This window comes from Xenopus laevis, chromosome 1S, assembly GCF_017654675.1.
Source record: "Xenopus laevis strain J_2021 chromosome 1S, Xenopus_laevis_v10.1, whole genome shotgun sequence".
NCBI classification, from domain to species: Eukaryota; Metazoa; Chordata; class Amphibia; order Anura; family Pipidae; genus Xenopus; species Xenopus laevis.
This window is the reverse complement of record NC_054372.1, coordinates 146,173,483-146,194,408: the sequence shown is the minus strand read 5'-3', so window position 1 is coordinate 146,194,408 and position 20,926 is coordinate 146,173,483. Positions and strand designations below refer to the sequence as shown.

The following is a 20,926-nucleotide window of genomic DNA, read 5'->3' as shown; positions in this document are numbered from 1 at the left end:
CCCAACTGAATACGCTCATGTCAGAAAGGAATGGGGAGTGGTACTCTTCTCCGAATGTCATAAACACATATATTCAAGATGTGGAGGACTAGTAGTTTGCAAAGAAGTAGAATTATGCTTGCCTTGCAGGTGAACAATATTAAAAGAGAAGAAAAGTATGTTATACTTGGGGGTGCCAAAAGTTAAGATAAAGAAGCAGGGCTGACCGGCACTCATACGGATCCACAAGACCAGAGATATTCAGTTAAGAGATAAATTTATTAGTAGAAAAATTAAAATATTAGCTCCATCTCCATCCACCCTACGCGTTTCACACCCCTCAGGGTGCTTAGTCATGGGTTCAAATGATAATCACAGGATATGAGCATTTATACACAACACAACCAATCAGAAAAAAGAAAGAAAAAAACAGAACAAAAAACTTTAAAGAAACCAAAAGTTAGGCATCCCCAAGTGCTTGTATCTACTTACCTGACACCTAGGGCCTAGGTGCACCCATCAGGAGAAAACTGCACCCGCCCAGAGTTATTCCAGCGAGCACCACGGAAAGCTAAACTTTAATGTAAAAGCCAGCTTCTTCTTTCTACTGCACATGCAAATTTGAAGAAAGAAGAAGCAGAAAGAGGATCACTCAGTGGTGCTCGGTGGAATAACCCTGAGTGGCTGCAGTTTTCTCCTAATAGGTGCACTGGCCCAGGTTGTCAGGTAATGAATACAATCACTTGGGGGTGCATAACTTTTGGCACCCCTATTAAATATGCCTTTCCTTCTCCTTTAAATGTAATGAATGTGTCTAAATGTATTTGAGTTACTTAACCTATGAACTTTGAAAATCACCTACTCACTTATTTTGGAGGGTGCTAAAACCTATATCCCGAATGAGCCTTATCGATGAAAGGCCAATGCAAGAATCAATTTTTTAGAAATGAAAACATTTACATCAGCTTTTTGAAACATTATTTTTACAGATTCCTTAAAAACTTGCTACAAGGTTGTCACAGAACATAATGGTTTAAGTGACTTTAATGCTAGCAAATACTTTTAGGCGACAAAACCCTGTATGGAAAACAAAAAAATGCTTTGCTAAATTGCAGAAAAAAAACTCTGTTGAAATTGTTGCACTTGAAATAACACGAACGATATTTTGTTCTGACCTTGACTGAAAACTATCTCTGCTGTTGGGAAAAATACAACTGATACTAATCTTATATTGCACGTAAATAGGGGCATAAAGTATATGTTAAGTTAAGTGTTGCTACTTGAATGTGAAGAGTACTATTTACATAAGAACTGGGTCACAAGTAATGTACAGCATAGCTCATCTTGTAATATACAAGGTCCAAGCGCTCAAACCCCAATCAGGGATAAACACAGATGGGCAGGTACTTGACTGGCAGATTTTCTAGGCAGATTATGGTGCTAAATTTTGGTCCCATGAATTGTAATTCTAGTCGACCCATGTTGTAATAAAAGGATCTATGTTTGCCCATGCCCAGGAGCTGTACCCCGTAGCAATCAATGAGATATTTGCTTTTAAACAGGTGAGCAGTAAACACTTCCTTCTGATTGGCTGCTATGGGTTACTGCTGGGTTAGTGTTCTAACAGTTAATAAACCCTGAAAAAAATAACCTTTTTCTATACAGCAAACAAATTTTGTCCTACCGGACTGTATGTGCCTCCATCGGTATGAAAAGTAGAATGAGGAATTAGGCTTTAGAACACCATCAATATATAAATGTGTTCAATGTTATTAAAGAGCATCTGAGCACATTTTGATGTTAGTTTTACATCCTGCTCATGAAATGTCACTTTTAATCACAAGTAATCAGACAGCGTTGGCACTGTTAGGTAGGACAGAAGGTTGCATTGTGAAACAAGCTAAGATTTACACACTCTGTACAGTGGCACAATGACATTTGGAAAGAAATGTTAAGTCAGACTTATTTTGTGTCCTGGCACAGGCTAGCTTTGCCATCTTTCTATCTGTCCATTAACACAAAGGAGCCAAGAATGAGACAAGTCAGGCTGCAGCAGAAGAGAAGACTCATTATCCCTGGCCACCGGCAGAAGTATAATCTAAGGGCTCTTAAGAATCTTCGAAGAGATTTTATGGGCCTGGGGGAAATGTGTTTTAATAGCTTTTGGAGCAAAGGATATTGGACTGTAATCATTTAATTATGCATTTCTGACTTCTCATAAAATAGTGTAAGAGCTGCCAAGACAAGTATTTGCATCCAGGTGTGCAGAATATCATTATTATTCATCACATATGTACAGACCATAACTATACTGTATACTATATGGCTCTGAATGAAGGAACAAGTTGTAGCACCATCATAGATGGTTCTCTACAAACCATACTGGCAGGCAATACCTATGTTCATGCAAAATATTGTATTGGTCATAAATGGTCACAAATTGCAGTAATTTTATTTGTAAATAAATCTGCCAATGGAGCATATATTGGGGAGAATGATTATATTTGTTAATGATACAATCATATTAGAGTTGTGAGTTATAAATCTTTAAGATGTTATACTATACAGTAGTATGAGACCTTTTTCATTGTTGCATTCCATTACATGTATGGAATATTTCACTTGAAAAGTAATGGATGATAGATCTAATACTTGGTGAAGAAAAAAACCCCAAAGCAAATGGGAAACGTTATTGTTATAAGTGGATAGTGACAGTAAACTCTTTAATGGAGCCCATTGATTAATACTCCAGTCCAAAGCAGCAGCTCTGTAAAAACTAGGTGCACAAAATAAGAACTAACCAACCATGGGCTTGAATAAACTGATAGATGGCAGTTAGTGTCTTGGGGACCTTTATTATGGTTTTTTTTGCTTGATGGTTTGTATAAAACCTCTTGGCTGCTCATTTCAAGGCCATGCATTAAGCGTATACTAGTAACCCATATCATCACAAAATCTTGAATCTGACTTATGAGTCTGTTTTGAAAAGCAATACAATTTGCTTTCTGGGAGTAATGGCAGTGTGAGCTAATTTCTTCCAACACAATCAATCTTTCTCAGCTCCATGAGACTGACAGATTGTCTGGAGAGAGAGGCAGAAATTGGAAAACAGAAATAACAGGAAGTATTGACTTAGCAGGCAGCATTCTTTATGGCATGATAAACTTTCTCCTTTAGCAGCACCAGTAATGCCGCTATGTTTCTTTTCCTGTTTTATTTACTTTTCCAATGCCTTGATCATAAAGTGAATAATGAAAGCTAATGTAAAAGAAAACAGAATGTCTTAATAAATAGCTTAGGCCGTTTTTCTCTTGTGCAAATATGCTACCTATACGTGGCAGAACTATAGCAACACACTAAAGGGGACTGGAGCCTTCTGTTAATGCAAGCTACTGCTGTAGATGCACCACTGTGCCACTTAATAATGCTTGTCTATAAAGCCTGCTGGCCACTACAGAAACAGAATGCCAAACATTCCGAGGGGATGGGGATCTAATAAAAGTCATAAACAGAATAATAATTCTCATAAATAAGAAGAAACAGTCACATTTCACAATGTAATGTTCTTCTTTGGACATTTATTAGGCTGAGACTCTTAATAGCATGGAGTGTATTTTTATTGGTGCAAATATGATATTTTTAATAAGAAGTTTTATAACAGACTGCGCAACTGGCGCAAACCATGCACTTTGGCGAGCTTGTAAAACCTATATTTAATACGAGCATAAGAAAAATTGCATGTTTAAATTATACAGAATAGTTTAGAACATAAAAATGCTATTTATCCTGAACTTGTTGCTGTACGTATTTCTTAAAGAAATGAGAGGTCCTTACTGTTACCATTCAGCATGGCCTTAATGTTACACTTATCAGGCACTTTACACCAAGGAAATGCTGCTTAGGGGCACATTTACTTAGCTTCGAATTTCAAAGTATTTTTTTGGCTACTTCAACCATTGAATTGGCTACTTCGACCTTCGACTACGACTTTTAATCGAACGATTCAAACTAAAAATCGTTTGACTATTCAACCATTCGATAGTCGAAGTACTGTCTCTTTAAAAAAAACTTCGACCACCTACTTCACCACCGAGCATCAATGTTAGCTTATGGGGAAGGTCCCCATAGGCTTTCTAGCCAATTTGGGATCGAAGTCAAATTGTTCGATAAATGGATTAAAACCCTTCCAATCGTTCGAACGAATGAATAGCACTAAATCCTTCGACTTCGATATTTGAAGTCGAAGGATTTAACTTCGAGAGTCGAATATCGAGGGTTAATTAACCCTCGATATTTGACCATTAGTAAATGTGCCCCTAGGTGCAAAGAACAGCATTAGAAGGCACAGCAGAGCCTTAAAGCAGGAAATAAGGACAGAGACCCAATATGTGCTGCATCTCAATCAATCAATCAAAAATATTTATTGTCAGTATACAGTAGAACCCCCATTTTACGTTTTTCAGGGGACCTGGAAAAAATGATGTAAAATCTGGGAAAATGTAAAATCAGGGAAATGTGTTAAAGTAACATTTTCTTCAAGTACTGAATGGATATAAGCACAGGAGTCCTTTTTACTTTTGAGATACAATATTTACTGTGTTAACAACAAGGGTTAAACATTACAGCATTAATGTTACACTATGGGGGCATGTGCCTCTCTGTCAGTCACATACACAACCTAAAGCAATAAGTGATTGATGCAGGACTGTATAAGGGACAGAGTAATTGGAATTGGCCAATCACAGGCAGAACCATGGCAAAATATACATCTGGTTCAAACCTCTTTGTTTCAAAAATAATAACATTCATAAAGGAAAAAAAGCAGTTTGGGGGTACATCAGGACAACATTTAGATGTAAAATCAAGGAAAACATGACTTAAAATCAGGAAAATGTACCTATTGAAATGCATTATAAATTGGTGGGACCACAAATAAAAAAAGTAAAATGCGGGAAAACTTAAAATCAGGGGACTTAAAATTGAGGTTTCACTGTACTTATTACAGTAAATTAAGATTTCCCCAGCCCCCCCCCCAAGGTGCAGACATAAAAACAAACTCCAGGTCCTGCTGTAAATGAGAATGTTGGCACTTATACTGAAATGATATTTTCTGTTGCTATTATTCTATGTTTCTTTTAATGCTCTTGGTATTACTAATCTAACCTATTTCTATATGTTATGATCACGGATAATGCAGAGCTTGAAAGGTGACAGGAAGCAATTTAGGAACAGTGACTATGATTATAGCATGACCACATTTAGCACTGAATAAATCCTAATGCTGCATTCATTTTAGTTTCTCTGAAAAGATCTGAATTGCTGAGTTAACTACACACCAGTATATTTAAATGGCTGTATATACTAAAGGAATAGTTACCCTGTTCATGTGTATTGTTTTTTGGACTTGTTATTATCCTGCTGTAATTAAAAAGAACCTAGCTTTGCAGTATATCTAAAACTACCTTCACTAGAAACAGATCATTCAATTAGTTTATGTTTTTCTCATTGACTTTCCCATGTTAATTTGAATACATTCTACAAGGTGGACAGGTAAAGAAAATGGAATTGTATAGTATGGGATGTAACAGCACTTGATAGTAAACAAAAATTCAACAAAGTGATGAATGCAAATTCCATGTTTTGTTCTGCTGGAACAATTAATTTCAATGCCACTTCAGTTCTTTTTAAAAGCTGCCTGGAAGGTGATGTACTGTTGGCCCTATCTCACCTGTGTCTTCCAGACATAAATGTCAGCAGTGAATGAACACAGTCATTGAGCAAGACATAGCCTGTGGCATGTTTTAAAAGGCAGAACATTTTTGATTTGGAGTGTCTGTCATTTTCATTGTAACTTCTGAATATGCTTTACTGTTGCAGTTAACGCCAATGTCCTTTAGATATAGCTGCGTAGACAGCAGCTTCATGTGTGATTTGCGGCACAATAACTACTGAGGAGGTTCCCTGGTGAGCGTAAATTATCGCACTTCTCTTTACTTATGCCAACTTGGATCTGTTGTGATAATTTACGAATTTCCCAAAAGTACAAAGAAAATTAGTTAATTGTCTTAAAGTTTGAAGAAAATTGGGCAATATAAGGAAAAGCCGTAAAAATTAAATAGAATATCTGTGTATCTGCTTCTCCATTGTAAATAAGGTTTCTTTCTTCTTCTTTCAGGTTGACAGCAAAAGCTGTTGCTGTGCTTTTGCCAATTCTAGGCAGTTCCTGGGTCTTTGGAGTTCTTGCTGTTAATGACCAAGCAATAGTTTTTCAATACATGTTTGCAATATTCAACTCATTGCAGGTGAGTAACATATAAAGGGATAAAACCATGAAATATGAATGGTATTCATCACCTAGCTCACAACATTTGAATTCTAATTCTAACACAATTCAAATTTGTTCAGATTCAATTATTATCCCTTAAAACTCATGGGACTAAAAAAACTAGGGTTTCCAACGCTTGAATGTTAAAAAAAAAAAATCTGGAATGGATTGGAATGTAAAACTATGGCATCTAACATCTTGAGAGTTCATGTTTATGTCAATGGGCATTGTTATAGGTAAAAGGTAAGCATTTTTTTCAATTTGAGTTTTTAGAAATGTTTGAATTTCTTTGACAGTTTTTGCACTGAACCAAATCCAAGCTGTTAAGGGATGAATCGGCCCTTAAACTGGCATTAGCCTTTCCCTGTGCCTGCACCCAGATCCATTGTGATGGCTTGGGTGCAGGCACATATAGTGGATTTCAGCTCCAAAATGCATACTCAAAATCTGATCCTTGTGCCTGCACCCGGACCAACACAATGGATCGGCGGAAGGATGCCAGAGTAGGGGATGATTCTTGACCTGTGCTTATCCACAGGCTGACAATCAGCCACGTCTGGCATTAGCCGTAGGGTCTAGGAAAGAGAAGCATAGCACCAGCCAGATGTCTGTTATGTGGACTCTCCTTTGCTTTCTTGCTTAAAATGTGAGTGCCAACTTCTTCAGATTGAGTCTAATGCTACAGTATGAGGATGGCATCCTAAGCAGTTCTGTGGGTCACATATTCTTAACTCCAATGGTATGAAGGGGTATTGTAAGATCTCTTTAAGGTTATAAGTGATCCCATGCCGAGGAAGAAGCAAGTCAAAGCTAATCATTAAAAGCAAATCTACGCTTATTGATATATAAAAGTAAGCATTACTTGATAATACAAGAATTATGTATCATCGGTGACATCAAAGTCCAACATTAATGGAACAGCATTTGTAAAACACACTTGGGACTATCATATTTTAGTACAAATAATGCCTCTTCTGCTTCTGTTGCAGGGATTTTTCATCTTTCTTTTCCACTGCCTCCTGAACTCAGAAGTAAGTTTCCCAGTTCACAGGATGTAATCATGTCTTTTATGCTGAATGCCTGTTCCTACAGCTGCTAATAAGCATGAGCTTAGTAAACAGTAATTTGAAGTCGTCTGCTATGATATTGCTAATTACTACTCATGTTTGTTTTAAATCTTTAAAAAAGTGTACATTCGAGGTACCTTGGATCTTTCTTCTTTATGTGAGGAGCCACTAACTAAATGCAAGTGTAATTTTGGAGGCATAACACATGCTGTTGGGCAAATTGGGATTGTTTCACAGTAGTGCTCTGAATTTAAAAGCAGATCTTTTTTATTCTATTTTATTCTTAGGGTACCATCCTGTGCTGGGCAATGTACAGCAAAGGGGAATAAAATAATTACTAACAGTACTCTACACCTTCCTATTGGGTCTGGGGTCTTTAAGTTTGGAAGGATCGTGCTGTGGAGCCTGAACCTATGGCCTATAGGGACACATTCAAGCCATTTTCACTCAAAAAGCTGACTACATTTCCAAGTAGTCATAATCAGACCAGTGGATCCAAGCAAAGAATGAGGGGTAATTCTGAGAGTTTTGTCAACCAAACACTGAGCTGGAAATTGATCATGTGAGAGAACCCTTAATTGCTCTTGTGCTATTGCTGTTACAGGCTTAAGACAGTTGAGTGGCCAACATTTAAAAAAATAAATCATTCAAAAAATAAATCATTAATTTTATTTTCTTTGTATTAAAATACATTTCATTTGATACCTATCATTAACTGATTGTCCCACAATAAATAATTAAACAAACACTACACATCATAAAAAATATTATATAAAATAATCGCATGATAGATTCCATATAAAACCTCTTCAGTTCAATAGGCACCCATATTCCTGGATATTGAATTAAACGTGCAAAGTCTGCTATATTCCCGGATGACTGGGGTAAAAATGCTTCAAGCATTATAGTAGGAGAGGAGTTAAGACTCCACAATAGACCACTATATTGTACCCAATATTAACAGGTAGTAAATCTTTATTCCCACATTTGCATTTTTATATATTTCTCCATATGTGGACAACTGAGCATGAGATGGGGGTATATAGAGAAGGGGTACAATAGACCTCAAAAACCCTTACTGGAACTTGTTGCTTAAAAGTTACTCCTCTGGTGCCATTCAGATAATAAATGCGCCAAAAGTGATCATGAACCCAAAACGCAAGAATCTGATGTACTTATAGCTATCATGGGGCCTATGCTATTTTAACAATTCAAAAACCTGAACTTTCCACCTGTAACTAACTAAGGACCCAGTAGTACTACCAAATAAACACAACCAAATCACTATCATAACTCTTTTATGGTAAGTAAGGTATTCATGGTTTAAAGAAACACAGGAAGGATATCAGTTGTTTGTAGACACTTAGGAAAATCTCAGTCCTCATAAAAGACTTGAATTTTTTATTTCTTTTGTGAGAAACCTAAATAGTTTTTTTTTCTTTTACTCATCAGAAATGTTGTGGTGCTAGGATGCTGCACCTATGTATGTGTTATCTTAAATAGCTGTGTTTCGATGTAATTACATTTTCAGATGCATTTCTATTTAATTAGGACTTTATAATTTATTCCTTTTCACAAATACTGTACTTTCTCAACGTTGTGTTGGTGGTGATGGTTTCAAACCTCTGCGCAATGTTTCTTAATGAAACGCATCCTAAATTACACCAGAGTTCTACTGCACACTGAAAAATGTATAACAGCTATATGCTAATTGGGTTTGCTACTTTAACTGATGAAATGTAAGGTGCCCTTGACATGCCAATGCAGAGAGATACTTAGTGTCATATTCATTTATAAACCTCTCATTACTCCAAGATCTCTGCTGTCATAAATAGCAGTGAAATTTATATCCAAAGCTTATAGGGACTGAATCTTTTCACACCGTAGTCATTTCATGTAGGCTCTTTGTGCAGGTGGAAAAACACGGAGAGAGCCTCTAGCTGCCTTAGCAAATGTATGCATATGATTAACATTTGTAAGTTCTAGCAGAGAAGATAGAAATATCACATCACTGATTTTAAAGGTATTTTTTTTTATTCTGAACATGTATCTCCTCTGTTTACAGCATTTGTTTTTTTATATATCTGTTGTTTTTACAGCATTGACACATTTATGCAGTTCTTCGTTATGTTTTTGGAGTGTGGAAGGAAAACAGATTACCCAGAGACTTGTAGCAACATACCTGTTTATTAAACAGCACATTTTTCTGATTGAGTTTTTCAAGGGGAAAACTAGAATTTTTAGAGTAAAAAATAGTTTGATTTCGATTTATTATGCTCTGAAGCTGCTAAAAATTAGAATCCTTAAATACAAAAACAGGTCAAAATCATATATAAGCCAATGGCAGATGGTCCCTTTACCAATTGGAAGATGTTTTCATTCCATAATCCGCTAAACTTCAGTTGTCGCTGTGACAACTCGAAAAAAGTTGCAAGATTCAAGCACCAAATAAAAAAAAAGTTGCATGATTCAAATTGTCTCAACATTTTTCCGATTTTTTCAAGAATAATTATTGGTAAATTAAGGGGATTCGGGTTTAGGAATTTGATAACAGAGTCAGAAAAAGTTGAGTTTTAGTAAATAGGCCTCTATGGGTGAAGGCGCACAGCGCTTCTAGTAGGAGCTCCTTTTCATGGCTACAAAATAGACTATAGTGATAACTGGCTTTGCTAAAACACTACATGTGTTTTAGCTGATTTAATCCTCAGTATTTTGAAAGGCATGGCATTTTGCCGCCACAAAAGATAGCTGCTACTAGTAGCTCTGTGTGCCTTCACACTTAGAGGAGAATAAACTGGAGGTCCTTGCAGAAGAACATGGGAACAATACCTTCCTGATCCTCCTCTTTAGGCTAAGGGCTCTGTAATGTACAAACTCCAGACACAGGGTAATACTTGTGTTCTATGTCCTAGTTATCTAGTCCTAGTTCCCATTTCACTGGTTCCCTGTCTGGTGAGGTCCCACGGGGCACTGGGCCCTTCCTAACCCCCCCAGGACCTTAGCTGCTCAACAAACTTGCCTACCACATCTCTGACTACCTACATTGAACTCCATTGATCTAATCAACCAATAATTACCCTAATTATTCCCTCACTTTGGTTACCTTACTGAGATAGCAAGCATCAGGCTCCATGACATCATTCACTCTTCTTCTCACATCCACCATAGAGGAAGTGGCTCATTGCTCGCTCTCTATAATACAGCCTCTCTAGATAAATCACTTCCAGTTGCCATATAAAAGAACATGCTCTATAACCTCCTAAGAGGACCCCCTACCTAACAGTGCAAGGTCTTGAGTGGAACAAAATCTATGCTATTTACACATAACGTTTTCTACTGCTTGCATAGGTATACCAGTCCAATCCTATTCAATCCAGTTCACATGCTGGTAATGATTTTTCCCAGACCTTGCCTCACTTATGAAGGTTGAAAACACAGATCCGACTGCATTATTTTGAAGTCAGGCTATGGTGACCAATTTATCTACAGGAGGATCAATGTGAGTGGATAAACTGCAAATATTGTGGTACTGCCAGAAACTCCACTAGTACCCGGTGCTCCATCATTGAGCACCGGGTACTTACAAACTAAGGCCAGGGCGTGCGGGTCTGGATACATTCTTGTATCCCTAATGCTCTTCTGGCCATCTTTGTGCAATCTTGTCTGGGTGCTGCTTTCTCAGGAAAGCATTTTTTTATGAGACATTTGAAGAAATCTGATAATATTTGCCAACTTTGTGCCAACTCATGTAACCCATAGCAACCAATATAAAGGTAGCATCTCCTATCCATGTGCTTGAAGCCAAATAACTGATTAGTTGTGTTATTAGACTTGGTGCAAGCTTTGGTTACCTTAGCATCAATCTAAATAGTTTTTGTTGTTTGAAGACCAAACAAGATTGTTATTACAACAGTCTTTCTTTTAGTGGGAATCTATGTAATATGTAAATATTATCCTTTTACATAATTTACATTGAGCAGTGTCGGACTGAGACACCAGGGGCCCACCCAAAAACCTTAGACCAGGGGCCTACTCTCAGTACAATTATTCTACCTCTCCTCACTCAACTTCTCCTAGTTGCTTTTCTTTACATACTATAATCTATAATTCCATATATTTAGCCTCTTTGTTCTCATAGAAATAGGGAATGAAAATAAAATAGGCCAAATGTTTAGCTGCATGAGGGCCCAGTGACACCTGGGCCCACTGGGAGTTTTTCTGGTTTTCCGGTGGGCCATTCTGACACTGACATCGAGGCACCATTTTATTATGTTCTCTGGGTCACTCACAGATCACCTGATAAGAATGAACAAAGTTGCAGGTTCTAACTGCAACAGGAAGTGTGAAATGTGAGAGTAAAGACTGTCAATGTATTGGCTGATGTAACCCAGCATGTATGCATGTCTCTTGTTTGTGTGACAGCACAGTGTCTCATAGAGGGTTGGACAATAGTATTACAATTTTTTCTTTTTGGAACACTCAAGTTGCACCTATAGAATATATACATTTTTTTTTTGTATTAAAAAACATTTTTTTTAAATGCAGAAAAGTTTCAGATATGAGGGGTGTTAAGTGATATATATAGTGACAGGGACCTGCAATGTTCAGGGTATAGTTTCACTTTAACAGCAAAGTGTGAGTTAGGGCACACAAAGATTTTTAAATGTAAAGGGTATTATTTATAACCCATTAAAGTTCAAGTACAGATATGGTTATCGAGAACCCTGTCACCCCAAAGTTCCAAAATACAAGAACTTCCATAGAGTATATTTTATGTGAACAATTCTTATTTTTATAAATTATTTAACAGTATATTTTACTTGGTAATTAAGTGAAATCCCTGTTTATACAGTTAAAAAAGGGAAACGTTCTCACAGTCCCCAAGGAATTTTTATTTGGTGGAATTAAAAAGCATCCTTTTTCAATCAATCCCTCCTCAACTTCATATACAGTTTATGTGTTTTCTGTAAAGAAATCTTTTTATTATTGTACTTTCTTGTGTTCGTTTTTTACAGAAAAATTTGACAGTGAATAGCATAGTGACATAGTAAGTTAGGATGAGAAAGACGCACGTCCATCAGGATCAACCTTTTAAGTCTATATACTGTATAACCTGCCTAGCTACTTGTTGATCCAGAGGAAGGCAAAAAAAAATCCCATTTGAAGCCTCTCCAATTTACTTCAGAGGGAGGGAAAATTCCTTCCTGACTCAAATGGCCATCAGACTAGTCCCTGGATCAACTTGTACTATGAGCTATCTTCCATAACCCTGTATTCCCTCACTTGCTAAAAAGCCATCCAACCCCTTCTTAAAGTTATCTAATGTATTAGCCAGTACAACTGATCCAGTGAGAGAATTCCACATCTTTACGGCTCTCATTGGGGGAAAAAAAAAAAACTAAGTACAACGCGCTACTAGTTTTGACCTTTTTACCTTCCATTTGAAGCACAGCCTTTCTAGAATGTAGAACAAACAAGCACATTGTCCAGAATACTGTCAACATTTGGCAAAGCTGTATTCATAGGTGGTATAGTATGTAGTGGGCGTCATGGGTGTCCCATGGAACACACGTTAGTTTGCTTTTTATTCAGGGGCAATAAGGAACAGAAAAATATTAGTGCTCGTGAGTATTCATTTTTACTGTATGTATGAGCATGAATGGCAACATTTAGCATCCCTTAGCGCCTTTGGGGCAATTATATATGAGCACCATTGTCTTAACAAATTTTACCTCTATGTTAATATTTACTTTCCCTTTATGTGTTCAATAGCTGAGGATTTTTTGTTTCTGTTTCCTGTGCAAAAACTCTATTTAACATCCCTATCAGACCATGCAATGTGAACTGAGTCTTTTATGCAAGAAATACAGACATTCAAATAACTCCCACCATAACTAGGCAACTCCCCTCCACTCAGTGACACATTCTCCACTATGTGCTATTTTATATTTATAATGGTATAAATTGAATACAGAAATAAATATGCAGAGTAAATGATAATTATACCAGGGATTAGTTCAAGACAATAAATTGCCCTTCTTAGTTTATAGCAGAAACATCTCAACATTAATTTCCATAATATAATAAGAGGACATATTTAGTCACAAGGTACAGTACAATGCTTTTGGAAAACCAATTGTTTGACAACCAGACAATTTTTTCTGCTTTACAATGCTGTAAGCTTTAACCATTTAACAGTTTACCAATAACCAAAGAGATTTAGGTTGCGTATCTATGTTCTAAACAACAAATTTATAGCAGAGTATGACATCTAGCAATGCAACATCCTGTTTTCTTCTTTTTTTACAAGGTAAGAGCAGCATTCAAGCACAAAACCAAAGTTTGGTCACTCACCAGTAGTTCCATTCGCAACATCAATGTGAAGCCTTTCAACTCAGACATTGTAAGTACCAGTGTACTGTGTGCTTGACTGGACTTGTGATATTAACACTGACATTAAAGTTTGTTGGCCTGAACTAAAACCACTGACATCTAGAATTGCAACACATACAGTATGTATTAGCACCGACTGTAATATGGTAGCAAAAGAAAAGAAAAGCTTTTCAGACACTTCAGAACTGCTGCTCCATTGTGGTCTGTTTATATATATCTAAAAGCGCATTCCTGAAACACCAATTAAAGATGTTCATATATGTGTGAAGTGCCAACACAGATATACAGAACATGTTAGGGGTCATTTATGTTACACCAGGGTGCAAGTGTATGTTACACCAGGGTGCAAGTGTAGAGTGCTAAGGGGCATACTGTATGTGCCTCTCCCCTTCCACCCCTCACCAATAAAGCACTTATTAACACAGTCAGCACTGGCTCGCTATGTTAATTTCAGCCCTGTTTGGCACTTTGCACACTGTCTTCTGCATTGTAAATGACCATTGTGTAGTTATATATATTTATAACTCATGGACCGGTTTTTTTACAGTAACAGTGTCTATAAAAACCCTATTTGCATAATAACATTTCTTTGGGCAGCCATTGTCCTGTCAGTGCTCTAAAGTCTATCAATCTATGATAAGCCGTAGTGCCCAAGGACTCATTTATAAACCCACCTGCAATTGAGGTTGTGCAAAAATTGACACAGATAGTGTCATAAATGCCACAAAATTGTGTATCAACGGCATTCATTAAATGAACTTGTGCTTAAACTCACTCACTCGTGTACATGATTGCACCAGGAGCCATTGCCCTCTTGGCACAAGTCCTGCTAGTGACACATGAGAATGGTGGGGAACTTTGCATACTGCATTTCTGGTCATAAATGATCCCTAAAATGTTCCCCAACTTTCCAAAAGCATTTCCCTTATTAGGAATTCTAAGGTGATAGTGCTCCTTCAGCTTTGGGAGAGAGTATGAGTTTGGGAAATTCACATGCAGCTGCACAACCCCCGGACACACCAAAGGAACTTCCACTTTACCATTAACTGTTGCAATCTTTGCAGCTAAATCATGCTTATAGGCACTGAATGCAAATTACACTTGATCAAAGTGCAACAAAACATGGCAACCATTTTTGCAGATTGCATCATGCTCTATTTTTGTAAATGAGGCTTTCGGTATGACATGACTGTTCATTTGATTTTAGGCCAATGTCTGCTGCTTAAAAGAGCCCTCAGTTTGTAGCAGTCTTCAAGTCTTCTGTAGTGACATTGGACCTAGGGCAGGAAGTGTAAATCCTAGTAACACCTTATCCTTTCTGTTGAAACATATATAGAAATACAAATGATGTTTATCTGCTCAGATATAATAATATACTCAGCGAAAATAGTGCTTCTGGTCAATGTCAGACTGGGTGAGTCCAGGCCCCATGGGGCTGCCACATCAGGGGCTAGCACGCACCTGCTCCAGGCCCCTGACCCCCCCAGCCAACTTCAGGACCCCCCTTTGGCCGCAGACCGCAACCCACCTGCCTCCGTTCAGCCAGCGTGTACCTGTAATTTTCTTCTATTGGTCGGGGTGGGGAGAGATCACCAGGCATGTGGGAGCGGATCTGGGCTGGCGGGGGGCCCACCGGGTCCAATCCAACCCTGCTTCTGGTACTCTCTTTTAGGGTATGCTTATATGGAACATTACAACCACAACATTTCCCAAAGATCTGGTATGGTACAAACCTGTCTGCAAAGTAGCTTTTACTGGCTCCAATGATTTTGCCTCAAACTATAGAAGTATATAGTCCTTCATAGTGTGCATCTAGTGTGCAAACACCTGCAATCTTTTGGTACAGACCCAGCAGAATTTGTTAAAATTAAGAATTAAGCCACTTGAAAGGTCCACTAGCCCTTAAGGTCCCTATACATGGGCTGATATAAGCTTCCGACATATTAAGTTGGCAGCTTATTGGGCAGTATATGGGGCCATCCAACGTGTTTCCCCGATCAATATCTGGCTGAAAGTCGTCCATATGTCGATCTGGCTTTTCTTTCCTTTCTGACTTTTGTATAGGTCACTGGAAAGGCTTTCTTTACAGGGAAAGACAAGGCTGCTTTCATTTATTGCACCTGCTATACAGTGGGTTTTATAAGTACAAATACAAACTACAAAAAATATAGATATGAAGTTTCTATGTGTTGCTTTTTCAGCTGTTTCATGATGAAACGGCTGATGACATTCATTTAAACGTCTTATTTCAGATGAATGGAAACAGAGCTAACACGACTCCTACAAAGATGAATACATGGGATAAAAGTAGCAACTCCGCCAATAGGATTGACTTGTCTGCAGTGTAAAGTAGAGAGGACTCCACTGTCAACAATGAAGACCTGTAGTGCCTTTCATGTACTTTATTGCCTTAATTCCAGTTCATGTCATCTTTTCTTACTTACAAGTACACTCAACAAAGAAAATATCACCATTGGTTTGTATTATTTACAGGACAGGAACAAAATGGTTTACAGATGGTTTCTTGCGAAAATACTTAGCTCTTTGAACTATTGTGCACTGTTAGCTGCATGTGGAATGGAGGCTCCGAGAACTGCCCTTTCATACTGTCTTTGATACATGAATAAAAATGAAGAAAACAATGTTGAATGCAATACATATTCTTACAGTCACTGTACCGAAACCCTGTCTTTCTTTCTTGGCTTTTAGGGATTACTTTTTTTGGCACAAATACTGTTAGTAATATACATGTTTGGACTTAAAAACTGCCTTTTCATATATAGAGAAGCAAGGGAAAAGACATAGGTTTTGCAAGTGAGAGTATGATGGCATGCGCCTCTTCAATGGCCAAGAAATTTGCGTTGAATACTGATGAGGCAGGGACATTTTACTCTTACAAGCAAATTGCAGTCATAGTTTTGCACTGCTGCCTGCACATATAACATTTTTACACACTGACTCACACATGCACAAAACTTGGTTGAGGAATATTTTAAATGAGAGCAGGTGGCTACAAGAAAGAAAATGGCTTAGAGACACTATTCTACAGTACATACTGTATATAATTTGCTATATTATACCTACTATGTAATTTGTAAATGTCATTTTATCATCTTAAATTCAGCAAATATTATTTTTGTACAATACAGAAATTAGATAATTTCTTTACAAATGTTTTTTAAATCATTTCAAAAGCTAATGAGATCCTGAAGTGTTTGGGTGTCAAATTTGCTGTGACTTTGGGCAGGAAGCCTATGCAATACATTTACTATAAAATGAAATGTGTAGCCCGTTGGGTTCTTCTTCTGTTGTTGAACTCCAAATCCCAGAATCCATTGGCTGGCATGGCTGCCTCTAGTTGTCAAGCGATGATGGAAGTTGCAATATAATAGCAGCTGAAGGCTCAGGTCAGACTTGCCTAATCTAAGATAATATTGTGAACATTACTGTGAAAGATTTCATTTTCTGTTGATTTAATATAATACATTATTTTTTGGGAGACAAACACTGCAAATTTTGCTGACCTGATTTCGAAATCCATTGGTCTCACAGTGTGCTAAATCAACTACCTGTTTTATTAAGCCGAAAAAAGCAAATCCACAGCTTGCTTTATTTTAATTTATTGTAGAAGGCTAGGGCACATTAGCATTTTGGGCTGTGGATCCATCTGTAATAATTTAAGGTAAGCAATTTTGGTGACAGCCACATACTGCTGATCCAAGGCCCTGAATATTTATATGACAAATGACATCACAATTCAGGCATCTGACCAGGCTTGCTTGCTCTGAAACCAAATGCATCAACTCTTTCATTTCAATGATGGAGATCCCAGCTTCGATAGCAACCACCCTTTCCATTATGTCTTTAAATCTATGCGTCAAATGTGATGCAAAGTAATATAAATTACATAGAACAAGATATTTAGACTTGTGTTCATAAATCATGTTTGTATTTGCTTTTAACCTCATACCCATACAACAGAGGTTTTAATATTGATGTTCTGAGCTCAACCTTATACCTTTTATATACGATCATATGGATTAATTTCATTCTTTACTGTAAAGATGTTTAAATTTTCATTTTGTTTTCTTAATCCAGAAATCCTGTATATATTTATATGTACAGGTATACTACAGGCACAAAAATGACCATTGCTGTCCTTTTCTATTCCTTGCAGGGCATTGTGATTTATTTGCAAAATGCCAAGTACATGTATGGGATCTGTTATCCAGAATGCTCAGGAAATTCAGTTTCATGGATAAGAGATCATTCTATAATTTGTATCCCCATACCTTAAGTCAACTGTTTTACCCCCGATAAGGATTAATTATATCTTAGATGGGTGCTCTAATTATATCCTAGATGGGTACTATTTAATTATTATTACACAGAAAAAAAAAGTCATCTTAAAAACATGAAATATGTATTTAAAATGGAATCTATGGGAGGCAGCCTTTCCGTAATTTGGATAACAGATCTCATATCTTTACCATTTCCCCTCCAAGTACACTTTATGCATCGCTGTAAGCAGAAGAGACTAGTGATGAGCGAATCTGTCCCATTTCATATCTCCGAAAAATTCTCAAAACTGTGCAAAAATTCGCGAAACGGCAAACAAATGAGTGAAACAGAACACCATTTTTTTTTTGCTGTGCGTCATTTTTGTAGAAGACTTCATTAGAGTCTATGGACATTTTTTTCTTGGCACCTTGTTTCTGCTTTGGGGTTACCAATAAAAATTGGGAGGACAAAATCGTATGCATTTTCACTGCTACACACATGCCCTACTTTGTTAGAGGATCTTCTGTCCACTAGGCTACAACTTTTTCAGTAGACAAAAGGACTCCCAATTTATTAAAAAAATATGTCTGTGGTTTTGACATTACATCTGGTCAACTGATAATGGTATCTACTATCTACTATCTACTGGTATCTAAGCTAATAATAAATCCAATAGATAATATCTGGGTGATATCCCATGTTAAAATGAATAAACCATATATTTATGTGTACAGTATATCCTTATATAGACAGGAGGATGGCTCAGATGCCTTTGGTTGATGGGGAAGGATAAAATGACATATGCTATTGTTGCTCTTCTTTTTTATTTATGCAGTTTTGCAAAAATAACCTGGACGTTTACAGTGATCCTGTACAAGACAAAAATTTTCGCTCATCACTAGAAGAGAAATCTGCTAGCAAATTTACATGCAACCACTGAGCAATCTGCGGGTAAATCCACTTCTGAAGTGGTGAGGGATTCACATTGCAGGATATTCACTTTTCCCATGCCCATAATTAAATATGTAAATGTCTGTAAATGCATTAGAAGAGCTTCAGTTGTAAAATATGCTGTTTCCACAAGATTAAGGCAAGCAATGATTTCTTGGTCTCTTTACACCAAGGATCCCCAACCTTTAGAACCAGTGAGCAACATTCAGAAGTAAAAGGAGTTGGGGAGCAACAATAGCATGAAAAATGTTCTTGGATGCCAAATAAGGGCTATGATTGGCCATTTAGTAGCCCCTATGTGTATTGTCAACCTACATCGAGGCTCTGTTTGGCAGTACATCTGGTTTTTATGCAACAAAAACTTCCCTCCAAGCCTGAAACCTGAAAATAAGCACCTGCATTGAGGCCATTGGGAGCAACATCAAAGGGGTTGGAGAGCAACATGTTGCTTGCGAGCTACTGGTTGGAGATCACTGCTTTACACCATATTATATCTTATATTGAATACATGTGGGCAGCTTTGCCTATTCAACCCAATGCCTGATGTACATAAAGAATTAAAAAAGTGGGCAAGCCCATATAGTTTGTCAGCAATTACAAAGTGAACCCATACACTTTGGCTACTTTGACTGTAAACTTGCCTGATTTTGTTTACCCTGCTTTAAAACAAAGGCTATAGTTCTTCTGACTAAAGTTTTGGAAACAAAAAAATACGTACTTTTATTAATGTGAATACATACTCTATGATTTATTTAAGACATGCTTTTTTCCCACCAATGCTCCATTAAATCAGTTTTAAATTCAATGTCTAAATAATGTATAATGCAAGCAAGCCGTGTAAATTGTATGAATATAGATTCTACTCAGTGGTCAAATGACAGATTATTAAATTATTAATACACAATATTGCATTAAATACATGTGATGTCTTTCTTTATAAAGACCTGTGCAATTCTGTACACAATATCTGTTTAGCATTAAGGCATTACAGACTTTCACTTACTTATTGTCATTGAACATGTCGGGGAATGTATAACAATTTAACTGCAATTCTGTAGCAATGAAGGTTCTCGGATTACACTATCCACAAGAAAAATGAATGAATTGTTACACAGTTTTAGGAAAAAAATTAACATACTGATCTCATTTTCTTGGATGGAAAATATGTTCTTATATTATGGGATATGGAATCTGGACTGCGTGCAACTATCAACCTGCAGACTATTTGCAATGTCAAGTTCTATCTTTCAGTTTTATTCATATCAAAACTTTGAGAATGTCATAAAGCACACAAAGCCATTTGGCCACAAATGCCAGGAATTGCCATAGATATAAACTCTTCTGGTATTTGGTCTTCAGATAGATGTGTTTTGGAGCTCTTACTCTGTGTAAGAAGCATACTGGTGCATACTGGAGCTAATTTCAGTTTAATAGGAGAAGGTAGTCAATATCTAAGTGTAACCTTTATTTCAGCTCAATAACTGCTTTTGTGGACTAGTATCAGTAGAACACTAGTGATGGGTGAATTTATTTGCCAGGCATAGATTTGCGGCAAATTGTAGTATTTGCACCTATTTTCAGCTCTTATGCTCTTGTATGTTATATTGAATTACAGACCCAGTCTTTTTTTTTGGGGTGTCTGCCTTTTTAACAAAGTCTAGAGTATAGCTGGGCTTGGAAACTGTACTTTCAAATATCCTCTAAAATAATACATTTACATTTTTTTTAAAGGTTAGCTTAAAGGAAGCAAAATACCCTTAAACTAAATTTTGTCAGCATGGTGAAATCAGTACTAAGAAATGGGATGGATCTGGCTCTTATAGCAACACAGAAGAGATATACACATTTAGGTGTTCACCTACATCCTGTCGGGGGGCCCAGGCTTTTTCCAGTGGCACCTAGAGGCCCATTTACTAACCTCGACTGAAGA

The 20,926-nt window shown here is 37.1% G+C and overlaps 1 protein-coding gene across 1 annotated transcript in view; it reads left to right on the top strand.

The window, feature by feature from the left end:
* The window catches only part of LOC108705178 (adhesion G-protein coupled receptor D1-like), a 279,938-nt gene extending 260,696 nt beyond the window's left edge, over window positions 1-19,242 (top strand). The window contains 4 exon segments of the mRNA XM_041580325.1: window positions 6,155-6,281; window positions 7,294-7,335; window positions 13,682-13,774; window positions 16,017-19,242. Of these exon segments, the coding sequence (XP_041436259.1) occupies window positions 6,155-6,281; window positions 7,294-7,335; window positions 13,682-13,774; window positions 16,017-16,112 (358 nt within the window). The 3' untranslated portion in view covers window positions 16,113-19,242.
* The last annotated feature ends 1,684 nt before the right edge of the window (window positions 19,243-20,926 follow it).